Here is a 21,650-nt window from a genome sequence, read left to right on the forward strand (position 1 = left end):
AAACTTTTACAGATGCACAATTGAGYGCATTTGGTCAGGCTGTATCACCGCCTGGTACAGCAACTGCACTGCCCGCAAGGGCTCTCCAGAGGGTGGTGAGGTCTGCCCAACGCGTCACCGGGGGCACACTGCCTGCTCTCAGGACACCTACAGCACCCAATGTCACAGGAAGGCCAAAAAGATAATGAAGGACATCAACCACCRGAGCCACGGCCAGTCACCCTGCTACCATCCAGAAGGTGAGGTCAGTACAGGTGTATCAAAGCTGAGACAGCGACTGAAAACCAGCTTCTATCAAGGCCATCAGAATTAAATACCCATCACTAGCCGGCTACCACCCGTTTACTCAAACCTGCACCTTAGAGGCTCTGCCCTATATACATAGACATGGAATCACTAATAATGTTTACATACTGCTTTCCTAATTTCATATGTATATATTATATTTTACAGTATTTTAGTCAATGCCTCTCCGACATTGCTCGTCCTAATATTTATGTATTTCTTAACTCCCTTCTTTTACTTTAGATTTGTGTGTATTGTTAGATATTACTGCACTGTTGGAGCTAGGAACACAAACATTTCGCTACACCCGCAATAACATCTGCTAAATATATGTGTATGTGACCAATAAAATGTGATTTGATTTATAGTATAGCTTTACTCGGAATCCCTTTTATGTTATGAAACAGTCACTTTGGGTGCAGGGTTGCAGATATGGCATATTAAAAGGGTGAACAAACTGAACCGAATATTTGATTCATTGAAATTCTTAAAACGGTTCTGTGTGGATCAGATGGTAAGAGTGCTGCGCTAGCAACGCCATGGTCGGGCTTTCAATTCCCACAGGGATCGCATAGTAAAAACGTTTGCACTGAATTTACGGTACTGTAAATTGCTTTGGATAAAATCATCCGGTAAGAGGCATATACTGGACCAGTTTCCCGGACACAGATTAAGATTAACCCTGGACTAAAATGCAAGCTCAATGGAGTATCTTTTTTAGTCGAGGACTAGCCTTAGGCTGCAGCCACACTAAGACGCATGAATTTCGATGAAATCGTACACTGAACAAAAATATAAACGCAACACTCAACAATTTCAAAGATTTTACTGAGTTACAGTTCATATAAAGAAATCAGTCAACTGAAATCAATTATTAAGGCCTTAAATATATGGATTTCACATGACTGGGATATGGATCAGAAAACCAGTCAGAATCTGGTGTGACCGCCTCATGCAGCYGGACACATCTTGTTCGCATAGAGTTGATCAGGCTGTTGATTGTGGCCTGTGGAATGTTGTCCCAGTCCTCTTCAATGGCTGTGCGAAGTTGCTGGATATTGGCGGGAATTGGAACATGGTGTCAAACACATCGATGAGTGAGTATGCAGGCCATGGAAGAACTGGGGCATTTTCAGATTCCAGGAATTGGGGTACAGATTCTTGCGACATGCATTATCATGCTGAAACATAAGGTGATGGCGGCGGATGAATGGCACGACAGTGGGCCGAAGGATTTCTTCACGGTATCTCTGTGTATTCAAATTACCCATCGATAAAATGTATTGTGTTCGTTGTCTGTAGCTTATCCCTGCCCATACCATTACCCCACTGCCACCATGGGGCACTCTGTCAACGTTGTGAACATCGCACACACGACGCAATACATGTCGTCTGCCCGGTACAGTTAAAACCATCGAAGGTCAGCATTTGCCCACTGAAGTTGGTTACAATGCCGAACAGCAGTCCGGTCAAGACCCTGGTAAGGACAACGAGCACGCAGGTGAGCTTCCATGAGACGGTTTCTGACAGTTTGTATAGAAGTTCTTAGATGTGCAAACCCACAGTTTCATCAGCTGTCCGGGTGACTGGTGTCAGACAATCCCGCAGGTGAAGAAGTCGGTTGTGGAGGTCCTGGGCAGGTGTGGTTACACGTGGTCTGCGGTTGTGAGGCCGGTTGGACGTACTGCCAAACTCTCTAAAACAACATTAGAGGGGGCTTCCATTCCATTTGCTTCCATTCAGCCACAAGAGCATTAGTGAGGTCAGGCACTGATGTTGGACGATTAGGCCTGGCTCGCAGTCGGCGTTCCAATTCATCCCAAAGGTGTTTGATGGGGTTGAGGTCAGCACTCTGTGCAGGCCAGTCAAGATTTGACACCGATCTCAACAACCTACTTCTCAACAAACTGCTTTGTGGACGCGGGCATTGTTATGCTGAAACAGGAAAGGGCCTTCCCCAAAATGTTTCCACAAAGTTGTAAGCACAGAATCGTCTAGAATGTCATTTTATGCAGTTGTGTTAAGATTTCCCTTCACTGGAACTAAGGGGCCTAGCCCGAACAATGAAAGACAGCCCCAGACCATTATTCTCCTCCACCAAACTTTACATTGGGGTAAGTAGCATTCTCCTGGCATCCGCCAAACCCAGATTCATCCGCCGGACTGCCAGACGGTGAAGCATGATTCAACACTACAGAGAAAGCGCTTCCACTGCTCCAGAGTCCAATGGCGGAGAGCTTTACACAACTCCAGCCGACGCTTGGCATTGAGCATTGTGATCTTAAGCTTGTGTGTGTGCGTGCGTGCGGCTGCTCGGTCTGGAAACCCTTTTTAATAAGCTCACGACAAACAGTTCTTGTGCTGACGTTGCTTCCAGAGGCAGTTTGGAACTCGGTAGTGAGTGTTGAAACCGAGGACAGATGTTTTTTTACGTGCTACGTGCTTCAGCGGTCCCGTTCTGTGAGCTTGTGTGGCCTACCACTCCGCGACTGAGCCGTTGGTGCTCCTAGACGTTTCCACTTCACAATAACAGCACTTACAGTTGACCCGGGCAGGACATACATTTGACAAACTGATTTGTTGGAAAGGTGGCATCTTATGACGGTGCCCCGTTGAAAGTCACTGAGCTCTTCACTAAGGCCAATCTACTGCCAATACCTGTCTATGGAGATTGCATGGCTGTGTGTTCGATTTGATACACCTGTCGGTTTTCACTTCCTCATTATGGGGTATTGTGTGTAGATTGACGAGGAAACATTTGAATTTAATCAATTTTAGAATAAGGCTGTAACGTAACAAACTGTTGAAAAGGTGAATGGGTCTGAATACTTTCCGAATGCACTGTACTCCACATTTTGTTGTGTTACAGCCTAAATTCAAAATYTCTCACCAATCTACAAATAATACCCCATAATGACAGTGAAAACATGTTTAGATTTTTCCCCTAATTTATTGGAAATGAAATACAGAAATATCTAATTTACATAAGTATTCACACCCCATTTGCTATGACACTCCAAATTGACCTCAGGTTCATCCAACTTCCTTTGTTCATCCTTGTCACTGCAACTTGATTGATGTCCACCTGTGGCAAATTCGATTGTTGGACATGATTTAGAAAGAAACACACCTGTCTATATAAGGTCACACAGTCGACAGTGCATGTCAGAGCAGAAACTGAAAGACTCAGAGCATAAGGCAAAAGCTTCTATGGCCTGATGAGACAAAATGTAACTCTTTGGCCTGAATGCAAACATGCTTTTCAGCAGCAGGGACTGAGAAACTGGTAAGGATAAAGGGAACAATGAATGGAGTCAAATAAAGGAAAATCCTTAACCTGCTTCAGATTGCAAACGACCAATGACCCCAAGCATACAGCCAAAGCAACGCTGGAATGGCTTCAGAACAAGAATGTGAAAGTCCTTGAGTGGCCCAGCCAAAGCCAAGATTTGAACCCAATTGAAAATCTTTGGAAAGACAAAGATTGCTGTTCACCACCGTTCCCCCTATAAACTAACATCTAAACTAATTTCCACCAAAGGTGCGTCTACAAAGTATTTTTAATACATTTGCAAAAATGTCTGAAAACATGTTTTCTCTTTGTCATTATGGGGTATGTATTGTGTGTACAGTCGTGGCCAAAAGTTTTGAAAATGACACAAATATTAATTTTCACAAAGTCTGCTGCCTCAGTTTGTATGATGGCAATTTGCATATACTCCAGAATGTTATGAAGAGTGATCAGATGAATTGCAATTAATTGCAAAGTCKCTCTTTGCCATGCAAATGAACTGAATCCCCCCAAAAACATTTCCACTGCATTTTCAGTCCTGCCACAAAAGGACCAGCTGACATTATGTCAAAGATTATTTTCTTAACACGGGTGTGAGTGTTGACGAGGACACGGCTGGAGATCACTCTGTCATGCTGATTGATTTTGAATAACAGACTGGAAGCTTCAAAAGGAGGGTGGTTCTTGGAATCATTGTTCTTCCTCTGTCAATCATGTTTAACTGCAAGGAAACACGTGCCGTCATCATTGCTTTGCACAAAAAGGGCTTCACAGGCAAGGATATTGCTGCCAGTAASATTGCACCAAGCATTGATTATGCAAGAATGGGCTGCCATCAGTCAGGATGTGGCCCAGAAGTTAATTGACAGCATGCCAGGGCGGATTGCAGAGGTCTTGAAAAAGAAGGATCAACACTGCAAATATTGACTCTTTGCATCAACTTCATGTCATTGTCAATAAAAGCCTTTGACACTTATGAAATGCTTGTAAGTATACTTCAGTATTCCATAGTAACATCTGACAAAAATTCCTAAAGACACTGAAGCAGCAAACTTTGTGGAAATTAATATTTGTGTCATTCTCAACACTTTTGGCCACGACTGTAGATGGGTGAGGGAGAAGAAAATCTATTTAATCCAATTTGAAATCAGTCACAACAAAATATGGAATAAGGTATGAATACTTTCTGGAGGCAGTGTATGTAACCCCCCTAACCCTAGAGTAACTCTGCTGCTAAAAGATACTGGAGCAGTTTCCCAGACACAGATTAAGGGCGCAGAAACACTGGGATTTCGTGTCTGAGATTTTTTCAATGGAGCCAATGATTTTTCAATGGGAGTCATCCTTCGCCTGATGAATGACAAGAGATGCATTGCCCCCAAAAAATATTTACAAACGGTCCGCTTTTTTATGTATGCAACTCATTTGACAAAAACTGACTTTGGTCAGTCAAAATCACAACTCAAGCGGACAATGATGTACTATATATACACTACCAGTCAAAAGTTTTAGAACAAATCCAATTTTATTTGTCACATACACATGGTTAGCAGATGTTAATGCGAGTGTAGCGAAATGCTTGTGCTTCTAGTTCCGACCATGCAGGAATATCTAACAAGTAATCGAACAATTTAACAACAACAACCTTATACACACAAGTGTAAAGGAATGAATAAGAATATGTACATGAAAACATATGAATGAGTGACGGCCGAACGGCATAGGCAAGATGCAGTAGATGGTATAGAGTACAGTATATACATGAGTAACGTAGGGTATGTAAACATTATATAAAGTGGCATTGTTTAAAGTGGCTAGTGATACATTTATTACATCAATTTGTTATTATTAAAGTGGCTAGAGATGAGTCAGTATGTTGGCAGCAGCCACTCAATGTTAGTGAMGGCTGTTWAACAGTCTGATGYCCTTGAGATAAAACAGCTTCTTCAGTCTCTCGGTCCCCGCTTTGATGCACCTGTACTGACCTCGCCTTCTGGATGATAGTGGGGTGAACAGGCAGTGGCTCGGTTGGTTGTTGTCCTCGATCTTTTGGCCTTCCTGTGACATCAGGTGGTGTAGGTGTCCTGGAGGGCAGGTAGTTTGCCCCCGGTGATGCGTTGTGCAGACCTCACTACCCTCTGGAGAGTCTTACGGTTGTGGGCGGAGCAGCTGCKATACCAGGCGGTGATACAGCCTGACAGGATGCTCTCGATTGTGCATTTGTAAAAGTTTGTGAGTGTTTTTGGTGAAAGCCAAATTTCTTCAGCCTCCTGAGGTTGAAGAGGCTCTGCTGCGCCTTCTTCAACACGCTGTCTGTGTGGGTGGACCATTTCAGTTTGTCCGTGATGTGTACGCCGAGGAACTTAAAACTTTCTACCCTCTCCACTTCTGTCCCGTCGATGTGGATAGGGGGCTGCTCCCTCTGCTGTTTCCTGAAGTCCATGATCATCTCCTTTGTTTTGTTGACATTGAGTGGGAGGTTATTTTCCTGACACCACACTCCGAGGGCCCTCACCTCCTCCCTGTAGGCCGTCTCGTCGTTGTTGGTAATCAAGCCTACCACTGCAGTGTCGTCTGCAAACTTGATGATTGAGTTGGAGGCGTGCATGGCAACGCAGTCATGGGTGAACAGGGAGTACAGGAGAGGGCTGAGAACGCACCCTTGTGGGGCACCAATGTTGAGGATCAGCGGGATGGAGATGTTGTTTCCTACCCTCACCACCTGGGGGCGGCCAAGTGGCCGACAACTACTCAGTCAAGGGTTTTTCTTATTTTTTTTTTATTACTATTTTCTTTAGTGGAAACTAATAGTGAAGACATCAAAACTATGAAATAATACATATGGAATCACGTAGCAATCAAAAAAGTGTTAAACATATCAAAATATATGAGATACTTCAAATAGCCACCCTTKACCTTGATGATGGCTTTGCACACTCTTGGCATTCTTTCAACCAGCTTCACCTGGAATGCTTTTCCAACAGTCTTGAAGGTGTTCCCACATATGTTGAGCACTTATTGGCTGCTTTTCCTTCACTCTGCAGTCCGACTCATCCAAAACCATCTCAATTGGGTTGAGGTCGGGGGATTCTGGAGGCTAGGTCATCTGATGCAGCACTCCATCGCTCTCCTTCTTGGTCAAATAGCCCTTACACAGCCTGGAGGCAGGAATGGCGTATCGCTGCAGAATGCTGTGGTAGCCATGCTGGTTAAGTGTGCCTTCCCATCTCCTCCTCCATGCTTTATGGTGGGAAATACACATGTGGAGATCCTCCGTGTTTCATAAAGACACGGCGGTTGGAACCAAAACGTTCCAATTTGGACTCCAGACCAAAGGACAAATTCCCACCGGTCTAATGTCCATTGATCATGTTTCTTGGCCCAAGCAAATCTCTTCTTCTTATTGGTGTCCTTTAGTAGTGGTTTCTTGGCAGCAATTCGTGCATGKCGGCCTGATTCACACAGTCTCCTCTGAACAGTTGACGTTGAGATGTGTCTGTTAATTGAACTCTGTGAAGCATTTATTTGGGCTGCAATTTCTGAGGCTGATAACACTAATGAACCTAATCCTCTAGAGCAGAGGTACCTCTGGGTCTTCCATTCCTGTGGCGGTCCTCATGAGAGCCAGTATCATCATAGCGCTTGATGGTTGTTGCGATTGCACTTGAACAAACTTTCAAAGTTCTTGAAATGTTCCGTATTGACTGACCTTTATGTCTTAYAGTAATGATGGACTTCTGTTTCTCTTTGCTTATTTGAGCTGTTCTTGCAATAATATGGACTTGGTCTTTAACCAAATAGGGCTATCTTCTGTATACCACCCTACCTTGTCACAACACTGATTGGCTCAAACGCATTAAGAAGGAAAGAAATTCCACAAATTAACTTTTAACAAGGCACACCTGTTAATTGAAATGCATTCCAGGTGCCTACCTCATGAAGCTGGTAGAGAGAATGCCAAGAGTGTGCAAATCTATCATCAAGGCAAAGGGTGGCTATTTTAACACTTTTTTGTTTACTACATGATTCCATACGTGTTATTTCATAGTTTTGATGTCTTCACTATTATTTTACATTGTAGAAAATAGTAAAAATAAAGAAAAACCCTTGAATTAGTAGGTGCTCTAAAACTTTTGACCGGTAGTGTATATACAAAATTAGTTGCCATGAGGTCGAGGAGCTCAGACAGGATTGTGTCGAGGCACGGATCTGGGGAAGGGTACCAAAACATTTCTGCAGCATCGAAGGTCCCCAAGAACACAGTGGCCTTCATCATTCTTATATGGAAGAAGTTAGGAACCACTAAGACTCTTCCTAGAGCTGGCCGCCTGGCCAAACTGAGCAATCGTGGGAGAAGGGCCTTGGTCAGGGAGGTGACCAGGAACCCATTTGTCACTCAGAGAGCTCCAGAAAGACCATCTTCTCTGCAGCACTCCACCAATCAGGCCTTTATGGTAGAGTGGCCAGACAGAAGGCACTCCTCAGTAAAAAGCACATGGAGCCCGCTTGGAGTTTGTCAAAAGGTACCTAAAGGATTCTCAGACCATGAGAAGCAAGATTCTCTGATCTGACGAAACCAAGATTGAACTCTTTGGCCTGAATGCCAAGCGTCACGTCTGGAGGAAACCTGGCACCAGCCCTACGGTGAAGCATGGTGGTGGCAGCATCTTGCTGTGGGGATGTTGTTCAGCGGCAGGGACTGGGAGACTGGTCAGGATTGAGGTAAAGATGAACGGAGGAAAGTACAGAGAGATCCTTGATGAAAACCTGCTCCAGAGCGCTAATGACCTGGACCCTAATCCAACCTGACAGAGCTTGAGAGGATCTGCAGAGAAGAATGGGAGAAACTCGCCAAATACAGATGTGCCAAGCTTTGAGCGTCATACCCAAGACTTCAGGCTGTWWTCGCTGTCAAAGGTACTTCAATAAAGTACTGAGTCAWGGGTCTGAATACTTACGTAAATGTGATATTTCTGCAAACATTTCTAAATCCTGTTTTTGCTATCTCATTATGGGGTGTCGATTGATGAGGGAAAAAAAATATTTAATKAATTTTAGAACAAGGCTGTACGTAACAAAATGTGGAAAAAGTGAAGGGGTCTGAATACTTTGAATGCACTGTAAGTCAAGGGGTATGAAAACTTTCTGAAGGCACTGTAGTATGAACACCTCAATACATGACAAATGACACATTTTAATATGACCTCCAGTGTGTCAATTCTATCCTTCTCTGATGATGTCATACTCACTCTTGTGTATTTTGAGGGTGGTGTAGGCCATGGCTGTGAGTATCCTCTCTCCCTCTAGGATGTAGATGTCCCACAAGCGCATGGTCAGGGTGAACGGGGTCTGTCGCCGAGACACACGTCAGAGGAGACATTTTGAAACTCTTGTAAATGAACATTAAAAGATGTTTGGATATAGTATATCAGGTCATTGGACATCAGGTGGCTAAATTACAAAAAGGGGAGGGGTTCACATTTATGACTCTCACCCTTTCTATGAAGCACTGCAGGAACCATTTAGTGGTGTATATTCCGTTGGACATCTGCTCTCTGTCCTACAGGCAATAGAAGAGTGAAATAGAGTAATTATTTTAGTATACTTACAGCCCTGGCTTTCCAGAGAAAAAAGGATATCTAACACAGATTTTGAGTACTGCCTTTCTGAAAAGAGTTGAATTTAGTGACAAACGCTAGGGAAATGCYTTTCTCACCAGGTGTTTCTTTAGCTTAGGGAGGAGCTTGGACAGGATCTGCTCGTGGTGGGCCTGGTAGCGCTGCAGCTTGGGGAACCCAGGGATGAAGAATCCTACCACACACAGAGACAAAAGAGAGGATGCATAGTTAGGAGCCATGTCAAGAATGTGAAACAAGAATGTAAACAAGGTCTATGACACTAGTTCAGTAGCAACCTAACTAACTCCTCCACCCATCCTACATCCCCCTCTCTCCCTCTCCCTCTCCTCCCCTGCTCACCATGCATGGCGTGGTTGTTGTTTGTGAGGAGCTGGGACAGGGCCCAGAAGGCGTCCTCCTCGTTCAGGTACATGAGCAGGATGGCGGCGATCTGACTCATCCCCTGGCAGTAGCTCACCTCCTGGGGACAGGACAATAGATCTTTATTGTCCCTGAAGGACAACACGCTTGGAAAGTGGAGGCGTCATAGAACGTCAAAAAGTTAAATTGCTATAGACACCTTGCTGTTTTTGAGACAYCGTTGTATTTGCTAACAAAGAGATTTGGTTAATTAAGGCCGGCACCACAGGCAGTAATGARATTTGTGACTCGATTCAGGAAACTAGGCGCATGTCGCAAGTCACGACTTCACAGGAGCCATTTGAACGTAAAACATATATATTTTATTATCAAAATGCATATGTTGGCAGAAATGCCTTCTTGAACATTCCATGTGCCTTAATAACAAACTTGTATGCCACCTGTAAATATGAATAAAATTGTTAAATTACGAGCCGTGTTGGTTAAGCCACAGAAAAAGTTAGCAACCTTCCCACTAGCCATYATTGGCTGAGAAAATGAGTGGGCTGGACATGCCGAGAGAGGAGTTTGGATTGGTCGGCCATAGAAGCACYTCAGTCTGTGTTGGTAATCCTGTCGAACGCGGCTTTAAAAAAAATCTATTGTGTAGTGGAGGTGCATAAGTGTGGCTCTCCACTTTCTGGAGGATCAAGTTATGAAATCAGTGGAATTAGAGTATGATAGCTAGAGGTGGAGAAAARACCCATCTCTGGATTACATCTTCAAACTAAGGGAAACCGTGGCATAGCAATCCTGACAGGGAGACGCATCCATGCACAATGATGTATATAGGTAAGATAGCTAGCTACATTTTCAGATATTACACGTTTTCTAATTTTGACAGAAAGTGGTTTCATTTCAAGCTAAAGTGTACAGTTAGCTAGCTAGCTAACGTTAGCTGGCTGGCTCCCTAGCTGATGTTATTATTCGTTTCCCAGAGCCATTTGCTGTTCTAGTTAGAGCCTAATGTTAGCTAGCTAATATTGAACATCGTTGGTTYGCTCCCAACACTGTGGCATTTTTGGCACTGTTCTTTGTTGTTTAACTAGCTAACGTTAGCTGGCTGGATCGTTAGCTAACGTTATGTGACGTGTGTGAACTTACACTTTGTTTACCTAGCTAGGTACATTTCTTACCTAGCTGGCAGGCTATATGTCTTAAGCTAAAGTGTACTGTTAGCTAGCTAACGTTAGCTGGCTGACGCGGTTTATTGTTTAACTAGCTAACGTTGGCTGGCTGACTCGTTAGCTAACATTACGTGACGTGTGTACAACACCCGTTGAATATGGCCGGTGTCAGTAAACGTCTGCAAAAAAGCGTAACYAAATTGTTGCCAGCAGAGCTGGTTAGGCTGTTTTCATGGTATCCAGAGGTAAACAAATCATCGGCCAGAGCTCGTTTCTTCGATAGAGTAACGAGATGGGTGGAGCTAAAGCTTAGGCTGACGGTGTGAACAATGCTGAATGGGTGTAGACAAACAAGAGCTCTTCACTAGATAGCAAAACATTCACAGGCGATTTTTTWAAAAGAGCTGCGTTACCTACACATACTGACCAGCTCATATTATAGACCGAAGCGTGCTACACGGCAGACCAATCCGAACTCATCTCTCAGCATGTCCAGCCCACTCATTATCTRAGCCAATCAGGGCTAGCGGGAAGGTTGCTGACTTTTTCCATGGCTAAACCAATTAGGCTCGTAATTTAACAACTTCATTCATATTTACAGATGGCATACAAGTTTGTTATTAAGGAACATGAAAGTTCACATATTCCAGAAGGCATTTCTGCCAAACAACGCATTTTGATAAAATAAGGCGCTCCTGTGAAGTAGAGACGCGCGACATACGCCTAGTTTCCTGAAACGAGTCACATTTTTGTTACACTAAGTTTTTCCCCCTAAGAGAAACAACAGTTTTAGTAAGTAATAAGCTACAGTCCAGTTACAACTACTTTTTTTTTGTGGGCGCAGGAAGAGCAATTCTTACACTATTGTTCTAAATTCAATCACTCTTCTTCTTCATCCTCATCATTCATTTAATTCAAATTCAATTGTAATACATTTTGCCACACTTTTGCAAGTGCTCCAAAGGGATAACTTGAAATAACATGATATACAGTAGGTTAAGTAAATCATCAAAATAAAAATGTGATTATTTATTAGCCTAGTGGATATCAGTATTTTAGGCACATGTGAATTAGGCCTCCTGTAAAATCAGTCAAATGCTCAAGAGATACTGTTTGCATGACAACAGGCGCTGTTAGATTACAATATAATTTATCTGCCAGTTTGGAACAGTGTAAACAATACTAAATAAAGTATAAGTAATAACAGAGTCTGTTCTAATGAAGACAAATTGTAAATCCTTTAATACAGCATAGCAAAGTTTAAAAACAGACGGTTTTGTGAAATTGCTTTATCCAACATTTTGCAGTTGCATGAGGCTTGGTGGTCATATAATCAGTAGTAGGGTTGAGCGATATGGCCGAAATATTATATCACGGTATTTAAAAYAATTGTACGGTATTTTTAGTTTTTMAATAATAAAAGTTCTACATTTCCTTTATGAGTAGTGAGTGATCCTAGGGTGGCAACACACACATTCTAAGTGATTTCAATGAGTCTTTCTCCATTCTGATTGGTTGAAGTTTAATTGAACAGTWTAAAACAAACAAATTTCATCACTTTTATCATTTCTGCATTTCCTGCACTCAATTGCCGTGGTGGAAAAAGTACACAATTGTAAATTATTCAAGTAAGTCTTCCAGTAAAATACTACGTGGGTAATAGTCTAAAAGTATTTGGTTTTAAATATACTTAAGTATCAAAAGTAAAAATAATTTCAAATTCCTTATATTAAGCAAACCAGATGGCACCATTTTTTTTTTACGGATAGCCAGGGGCACACTGTGTTTAGTGAGTCCTCCAGATCAGAGGCAGTAGATGACCAAGGATGTTCTCTTGACAAGTGCGGGAATTGGACCATTTTCTTGTCCTGCTAAGCATTCAAAATGTAACGAGTACTTTTAGGTGTCAGGGGAAAAAAGTACAGTATTTTCTTTAGGAATGTAGTGAAGTAAAAGTAAAAGTTGTCAAATAAAAATAAAGTAAAGCACAGATGCCAAAAACAAAAAAAAACTTTACACCACTGCTCAATTTAGATAGTTTCCACACTGCCACGAAGGGCTGCACGATATGTGCAAATAATCTAGGACTTATTTTTAACCAAATGTTGCAATTGCGATTTGACTTGCGAATTAGAGCAAAACTGTTGGAATCATGGAAATAGAATGACTATTCTAATTCTATAGTTAGAATATAATAGTAGGCACTTTGAATACAGTGTTGTTTGACATGACAACGAATTAAAATGCCAGGGAGGAGTTATTGTGACAGGGTAGGAACTAAAGTGTTGATAAGTGTTTCCTAGGGGACCCTATAAGCTTTGGCTACATTGCATGTTTTCTCTTAGCTACTTCATGTAGCTAACATTCTTGCTTCATGTAGCTAACATACATCAATAAGGGATCATAGATTTCACCTGGTCAGTATATAGTACGTCATGGAAAGAGCAGGTGTTCCTAATATTTTGTACATTCAATGTACAAAGATGGTGATTGGGTCTAAATAGGCATTTGATAGTCTACATTTAGTGTACTTTTCTTTAACTGCCATTTCCCGAAAGTCAGACACTTCTGACACGCCAACACATTTTCTTCAGCTTCAGAAGCTTCTGCATTCACCTAATTTTGTGTAGTTATCCTTAGATATACTGTACAGACTTGCCTAGAGGAAATTGTTTATATGTTGTACATTGTTTATTGTAGATAACATTTTCTTTGYAAAAATGCGCCACAATGCACCTTACGCACGTCTTTAGTATTTTGCAGGTTTTAACTAATTAAACAAAGACTATGATCTACATGCTCAGTCTCTGTGTGTAAAATAAAGTGGTTAATGTGAACCTAACTTACAGCAAAAAAAATTAAATAAAGCAATCCAATGATATTTGTTGCCAAGACTTTACTGCAAATGACACTGAAGTCTAGAGAAAAAAAACAATGCACTAATATTACAGTTAGCCATGACAGCCTTTATAACAGAACGCTTGTGACCACACACACACACATCTAAATATTGCACTTGGGAAAAAAAACATCTTAAAGTAGAAATAGAATGAAACAGGCATTCTATTATTGCTCTATTATAGTGGCCACTATAGTAGACATCGATTTTAATATATATATATATTTTTACCTTTATTTAACTAGGTCAACCCGTTAACAAATTCTTACTTGCGATGACGGCCTACACTGGCCAAACCCGGATGACGCTGGGCCAATTGTGCGCCGCCCTATGGGACTCCCAATCACGGCCAGTTGTGACAGCCTGGAATCGAACCAGGGTGTCTGTAGTGATGACTCAAGCACTGAGATGCAGTGCCTTAGACCGCTGTGCCACTCGTGAGCCCAAATGCACAAGGCTGCATGTGTGCAAAAATACACACACACACAAAGTACTGTCAAGTTCAACGCAACAAAAGCAATATCTTTGGGCTACACTGCAGGTTAATTATATCMTACACTTTCTGCCAGTGGACATCTGTTCTACAATGTGCCAGCAGCAGAGCATGAGACCCTTTGTTGGCATAATTGCTCTCTTTCAGGCAGAGAGTACACCTGGCATACACCTTTTTATTCACTGTATTGAAAAAGTAAGAAAGAGGAAAAGTGTGTGGTGTTCCTTTCACCTCTATAGCGGCATCCAGCTTAAGCCAGGACCAGCTACACTTGATCCCTGAATCCACTTGAGGTTAACTTCTTATGGCTGGGGGCAGTATTGAGTAGCTTGGATGAATAAGGTGCCCAGAGTAAACTGCCTGCTACTCAGTCCCAGAAGCTAAGATATGCATACTATTAGTAGATTTGGATAGAAAACACTCTGAAGTTTCTAAAACGGTTTGAATGATGTCTGTGAGTATAACAMAACTCATATGGCAGGCAAAAACCTGAGAAAGAATCCAACCAGGAAGTGGGAAATCTGAGGTTTGTAGGTTTGCCTATCCAATATACAGTGTCTATTGCACTTCCTAAGGCTTCCACTAGATGTCAACAGTCTTTAGAACCTTGTTTGATGCTTCTACTGTGAAGAACGAGGGAAGGAGAGCTCTTTGAGTCAGGTGTCTGGCATGAGTTGATCACGCTCGCTCCCGTGTCGGCGACCTGCGTTCCATCGCATTTCTAAAGATTTATGTTAAAAACATCCTAAAGATTGATTCTATACATCGTTTCACATGTTTCTACGAACTGTAATGTAATTTTTTGACTTTTCGTCTGACCTGCGCGTCATCAATTTGTATTTTGGAACTAAACGCGGTAACAAAGAGGAGGTGTTTGGACATAAATTATGGACGTTATCGAACAAAACAAACATTTATTGTGGAACTGGGATTCCTGGGAGTGCATTCAGATGAAGATCATCAAAGGTAAGTGAATATTTATAACACTATTTCTGACTTCTGTTGACTCCACAACATGGCGGATATCTGTATGGCTTGTTTGGGCTCTGAGCGCTGTACTCAGATTATAGCATGGTGTGCTTTTTCTGTAAAGTTTTTTTGAAATCTGACACAGCGGTTACATTAAGGAGAAGTTTATCTAAAGTTCCATGTGTAATACTTGTATCTTTTATCAACGTTTATTATGAGTATTTCTGTAAATTGATGTGGCTCTCTGCAAAATCACTGGATGTTTTGGAGGCAAAACATTACTGAACATAACACGCCAATGTAAACTCAGATTTTTGGATATAAATATGAACTTTACCGAACAAAATGTACATGTATTGTGTTACATGAAGTCCTATGTGTGTGTCATCTGATGAAGATCATCAAAGGTTAGTGATTCATTTTATCTATATTTCTGCTTTTTGTGACTCCTCTCTTTGGCTGGAAAAATGGCTGTTTTTCCTGTGACTTGCCTCTGACTTAACATAATCGTTTGGTTTGCTTTCGTCGTAAAGCCTTTTTGAAATCGGACACTGTGGCTGGATTTACAACAAGTGTATCTTTAAAATGGTGTAAAATACATGTATGTTTGAGGAATTTTAATTATGGGATTTCTGTTGTTTTGAATTTGGCGCCCTGCAGTTTTACAGGCTGTTGACGAGGTGAGACGCTACCGTCCCACATACCCTAGAGAGGTTAAGGGAGAAGGAACAGTTTGTGGCCCATATCTCTTAACTTCCTGCCTAGTAATATGTTTTGAGAGAGGGAGGAGACTCCACCCAAATTGGGGTATATATACTACCACTACTGTGAATTTCTTTTGTCTTATGCAGCTTTATCGACCCAATGGGGGAAAAAACTTGGTTTGAGCTTTATTAAGCTTCCTTGAGTTTTAATAGGTTCACTTAGAACCTAACAGTTGGCGCTGCGAGCATGGTTCTCCACGATTTGCAGTCGAACTAGAGATTCCGAATCAGTGAAACAGGAGCCGGCACCAGAAACACGGTAGGCACAGTTTCTACACCTGTTATCACTAATTTTGACATCTTGGGGTGATGAGTTGTAGGCTGAACCAATTATAGGATACGGACCTAAAAAGCCTGAGCTTATTCAGTAGTCCCTTGTATTACGACCGGTCGTAGCTTTAAAGAGGGTAAGTCCCGAGCAGGATAGATCCTGTGGAGGGTAAGTCTCGTAGCTTTAAAGAGGGTAAGTCCCGAGCAGGATAGTTCCTGTGGAGGATAAGTCTTGTAGGTAAAGGGTAAGTCCCGAACAGGATAGTTCCTGTGGAGGGTAAATCCCTAGTGTAGTGGTTTATCAGCCAGACCCGTAAGGAGGGTGAAAGTCTCAGCCGCAGTGGTGACGAGGCAGCATAGTGTGTGCGTGTGTGGATGGATAAAGTGTCATGCTTGTGTACTAGGATAAAAGGTTGCCTATAAATTCTGAAGGAGAGCCACATTCAGGGTTAAAAGAAAAGCAATAAGATATTTGAACGCTGATTGATTTGGGTGTATTAGTAGTAGCAATAAAGAGAGGTTGGTTTTATGCCCTGTGGGGTGGGGAACCGTGACAGATTATGTGGAAATAGGCAGACAAGTGTGAATAATTTTGGTAATAAGTGATATGAGGTGTTGCACTAGAATAAGACATAAGGTCACCCGTATTCTCCAGTAATACATTTGCAGACGCTATAATTGGTTCTAATACAAGGTATTAAGTGCTGTGACCAATTAATAGGCACAAATACCATAACTATTCTCCGGGGAAGTGGGCAGCGCTACCTTGGAAAATAGTTAATAGAAGGTGTGTATTAGAGATGGGAGTGAAGAAGATCTAAACACCCTGGACATCGTCGGGAGAGGTTTCGGAATAATAACTATTGAAATGGCAACAGACAGACAACTTACCTTGGCTTCTTACTGCATTCGCGTAACAGGCAGTCTCCTCGTGGAGTGCAATGTAATCAGGTGGTTAGAGCGTTGGACTAGTTAACTGTAAGGTTGCAAGATTGGATCCCCCGAGCTGACAAGGTGAAAATCTGTCGTTCTTCCCCTGAACAAGGCAGTTAACCCACCGTTCCTAGGCCGTCATTGAAAATAAGAACGTGTTCTTAACTGACTTGCCTAGTTAAATAAAGGTATTAAAAAAATAATAAAAATGAATTATTTTTAAAAAAATCGGCGCCCAAAAATACCGATTTCCGATTGTTATGAAAACTTGAAATCGGCCCTAATTAATCGGCCATTCCGATTAATCGGTCGACCTCTAATTGTGATATGTGTAATGCTGATTTCATTTTTGTTTCGATACAAATTTCACCAGATTGGGGCCTGCTGGATTGTTGGGATTTTCCTCGATGGGTTAGAGTTCTAACTCCCTGATCTGGTAACTCTTCGGAGAGGTCGCCAGTAAAATGGTGGGAAAAATGGACCAGAGAGACWGCTGGTGGCGCCTCAGGTGAGAGACTTGTGTACGTGGGAAAAATGGATTAATTAATTAGGATATTGAAATAGGGACATTAAATGTGACAGGCAAAGAGTTACATATTTGCCGTTGGGAAGATGAGCTGTAATGCTATCTGAAGAAGAACCAATGAAGACATGCTAGGATAGGTGCCGGGAGAAGGAGGGGTAGTCAACCGTGCCCGTAACTGTTCAGTGGGGGTGACAGGTTTATTGAGGAAGGTCTACACACTGCGAAATGTATAGCAATTCTGACTAAGAATGCATAGGACAAATGCGGGTTGTAATGAGCAGAGTTATTACCAGCAATAAAAGTTCCCATTTGTAAATGTACATTCTAACCGTGATAATGTCACGGTGGAATCGTACTACACCGGTTCCGATGCTCGTCAGATGTGGCAGGGCTTGCAAACTATTACAGAGGAAAGCACAGCCGAGAGCTGCCCAGTAACACGAACCTACTAAACGAGCTACATAACTTCTATGCTCGCTTCGATGTAAGTAATACTGAAACATGCATGAGAGCCTCAGCTGTCCCGGACGACTGTGTGATCACGCTCTCTGCAGCAGATGTGAGTAAGACCTTTAAACAGGTCAACATACACAAGGCCGCAGGGCCAGACAGGGCCAGGACGTGTAATCCAAGCATGCGCTGACCAACTGCCAAGTGTCTCCACAGACATTTTCAACCTCTCCCTGTCGGAGTCTGTAATACCAACATGTTTCAAGCAGACCACCATAGTCCCTGTGCCCAAGAACACCTGCCTAAATGACTAACGATCCAAAAAATTGCCAAAGACTCCAGCCACCCTAGTTAGAGACTGTTCTCTCTGCTACTGCACGGCAAGTGGTACCGGACCGCCAAGTCTAGGTCCAAGAGGCTTCTAAACAGCTTTCTACCCCCAAGCCATAAGAAAGTGAGGTTCAAAGGCATTTGCACGGTGACAATTTTGCTGTTTTGGCTCTTTACTCCATCCAGCYCTTTGGATTTCAAATTATCCAATTACTGTGTACWTAATCCCCCCCATTTTAGGGAACAAAAAGTATTTGGACAAATTCACTTGTGTATTAAAGTAGTCAAAAGTTCAGTATTTGGTTCCATATTTCTAGCACACAATGACTACATCAAGCTTGTGATTCTACAAACTTGTTATGTGCATGAGGTAGTCACCTGGAATGCATTTCAATTAACAGGTGCGCCTTGTTAAAAACATATTTGTGGAATTTCTTTCCTACTTAATGCGTTTGAGCTAATCAGTTGTGTTGTGACAAGGTAGGGGTGGTATACAGAAGATACTAAAAGACCAAGTCCATATTATGACAAGACCATCTCAAATAAGCAGCGATAAATGACAGTCCATCATTGTTATAAGACACGAAGGTCAGTTAGCACGAAAAATGTTAAGAACTTTTGAAGTTTTCAAGTGCAGTCGTAAAAACCAAGTGCTATGATGAAACTAGCTCTCATGAGGACTGCCACAGGAATGGAAGACCCAGAGTTACCTCTGCTGTTACCAGCCTCAGAAATGGCAGCCCAAATAAATGCTTCAGAGTTCAAGTAACAGACACATCAACTGTTCTGAGGAGACTGTGTGAATCAGACCTTCAAGGTTGAATTGTTGCAACAAAAAKAACACTACTAAAGGACACAAATAAGAAAGAGACACTTGCTTGGGCCAAGAAACATGAGCAATGGACATTACACCGGTGGAAAATGGTCCTTTGGTCGGAGTCCAAATTTGAGATTTTTTGTTCCAACCGCTGTGTCTTTATGAGCTGCGGTGTGGGTGCACGGATGATCTCCGCATGTGTATTTCCCACCGTAAAGCATGGAGGAGGAGGTGTGATGGTGTGGGGGTGCTTTGCTGGTGACACTGTCTGTGATGTATTTATAATTCAAGGCACACTTAACCAGCATGGCTACCACAGCATTCTGCCGCGATAGACCATCCCATCTGGTTTGGGCTTAGCGGGCCTATCATTTGTTTTTGAACAGGACAATGACCCAATACACCTCCAGGCTGTGTAAGGGCTATTTTACCAAGAAGGAGAGTGATGGAGCACCTCAACCAAATTGAGATGGTTGGGGATGAGTCGGGCCGCAGAGTGAAGGAAAAGCGGCCAACAAATGCTCAGCATATGTGGGAACTCCTTCAAGACTGAAGGAAAAGCATTCCAGGTGAAGCTGGTTGAGAGAATGCCAAGATTGTGCAAAGCGGTCATCAAGGCAAAGGGTGGCTATTTGAAGCATCTCAAATATGAAATATATTGTTATTTGTTTAACACTTTTTTGGTTACTACATGATTCCATATGTGTTATTTCGTAGTTTTGATGTCTTCACTATTATTCTACAATGTAGAAAATAGTAAAAATAAAGAAAAACCGTTGAATGAGTAGGTGTTCTAAAACTTTTGACTGGTAGTGTATATTATGATKAAATAGCCACAGTAGTCTACAAGGCCACTGTTAAAATTAACTTAAAGCGGGTACAGCCTCAGTGTTTACAGTAAAAGTCCGCTGGAAATTGCACAGAATTTTCACAACATTCAAGTTTGCGCTCAGCTGGCCTGAAGTTTGTTCTGTTCCGAAAAAACTTAGAGGGAACATTGCTTGGGGGTATGATCTTTGTGCCTCTAACTTTCTCACTCATCGGTTACCCAATATGGATTGAAATACCCCAAAATGAAAGCTGACAGTCTGCACTTTAATCCAAAGTGCTGAAGAACAGAGCTAAAACAACAAAAAATGGGTCACTGTCCAAATACWTTTGGACCTCACTATACAGTGCCTTCGGAAAGTATTCAGACACCTTGACCTTTTCCACATTTTGTTAAGTTACAGCCTTATTCTAAAATGGATTAAATAAAAAAAATCCTTGTCCAATCGACACAATACCCCATAATGACAAAGCTTACAGGTTTTTAGAATTCTTTGCAAATGAAAAAAAAAAAAAAAACACATACCTTATTTAGTAAGTAAGTAAGTATTCAGACTCTTTGCTATGAGACACGAAATTGAGGTGTCAGGTGCATCCTATTTCCATTGATCATCCTTGAAATGTTTCTACAACTTGATTGGAGTCCACCTGTGGTAAATTCAATTGATTGGAAATTATTTGTGAAGGCACACACCGGTCTCTATAAGGTCCCACAGTTGACAGTGCATGTCAGAGCATAAACCAACACATGAGGTCAAATTAATTGTCCATAGAGCTCCGAGACAGGATTGTGTCGAGGCACAGATCTGGGGAAGGTACCAAAACATTTCTGCAACATTGAAGGTCTCTAAGAAAACAGTGACCGCCACCATCATTCTTAAATGGAAGAAGTTTGGAATCACCAAGACCCTTCCTAGAGCTGGCCGCCCGGCCAAACTGAGCAATCGGGGAAGAAGGGCCTTGGTAAGGGAGGTGACCAAGAACCTGATGGTCACTCTGACAGAGCTCCAGAGCTCCTCTGTGGAGATGGGAGAACCTTCCAGAAGGACAACCATCTCTGCAGCACTCCACCAATCAGGCCTTTATGGTCAGACAGAAGCCACTCCTCAGTAAAAGGCACGATAGCCCGCTTATTGTTTTCCAAAAGGCACCTAAAGCGCTCTGACCATGAGAAACAAGATTCTCTGGTCTGAAGAAACCAAGATTGAACTCTTTGGCCTGAATGCCAAGTATCATCTCTGGAGGAAACCTGCTACCATCCCTACGGTGAAGCATGGTGGTTGCAACATCATGTTGTGCAGATGTTTTTCAGCGGCAGAGACTGGGAGACTAGTCAGGATCGAGGCAAAGATGAACAGAGCAAAATACAGAAAGATCCTTGACAAAATCCTGCCCCTCAGACTGGGGGGGAAGGTTCACCTTCCAACAGGACAACAACCCTAAGCACACAGCAAAGACAATGCAGTAGTGGCTTCCCGACAAGTCTCTTAATGTCCTAGAGTGGCTCAGCCAGAGGCTGGACTTAAACCTGATCAAACATCTCTGGAGAGACCTGAAAATAGCTGTGCAGCAATGCTCCCCATCCAACCTGACAAAGCTTGAGAGGATCTGCAGAGAATGGGAGAAACA

At 42.3% G+C, this 21,650-nt stretch overlaps 1 protein-coding gene across 4 annotated transcripts in view; it reads right to left on the reverse strand.

Moving 5' to 3' along the window:
- Nucleotides 1-21,650, reverse strand: part of si:dkeyp-19e1.3 (uncharacterized) — a 110,945-nt gene that overhangs the window by 9,819 nt on the left and 79,476 nt on the right. For all 4 annotated transcript variants that reach the window (XR_011479648.1, XM_023984708.2, XM_070442909.1 and 1 more), the window contains 4 exons: nt 9,556-9,676; nt 9,294-9,388; nt 9,072-9,137; nt 8,827-8,926 (listed from right to left, as the gene is read on the reverse strand). Coding sequence is in view for 3 of the 4 variants with exons in the window: in XM_023984708.2 (XP_023840476.1) it covers nt 8,827-8,926; nt 9,072-9,137; nt 9,294-9,388; nt 9,556-9,676 (382 nt within the window). In the remaining variant the exon portion in view is untranslated. The remainder of the gene's footprint in view (nt 1-8,826; nt 8,927-9,071; nt 9,138-9,293; nt 9,389-9,555; nt 9,677-21,650) is intronic.

Source organism: Salvelinus sp. IW2-2015, linkage group LG4q.1:29 (genome assembly GCF_002910315.2).
Source record: "Salvelinus sp. IW2-2015 linkage group LG4q.1:29, ASM291031v2, whole genome shotgun sequence".
In the NCBI taxonomy this organism is placed as follows: domain Eukaryota; kingdom Metazoa; phylum Chordata; class Actinopteri; order Salmoniformes; family Salmonidae; genus Salvelinus; species Salvelinus sp. IW2-2015.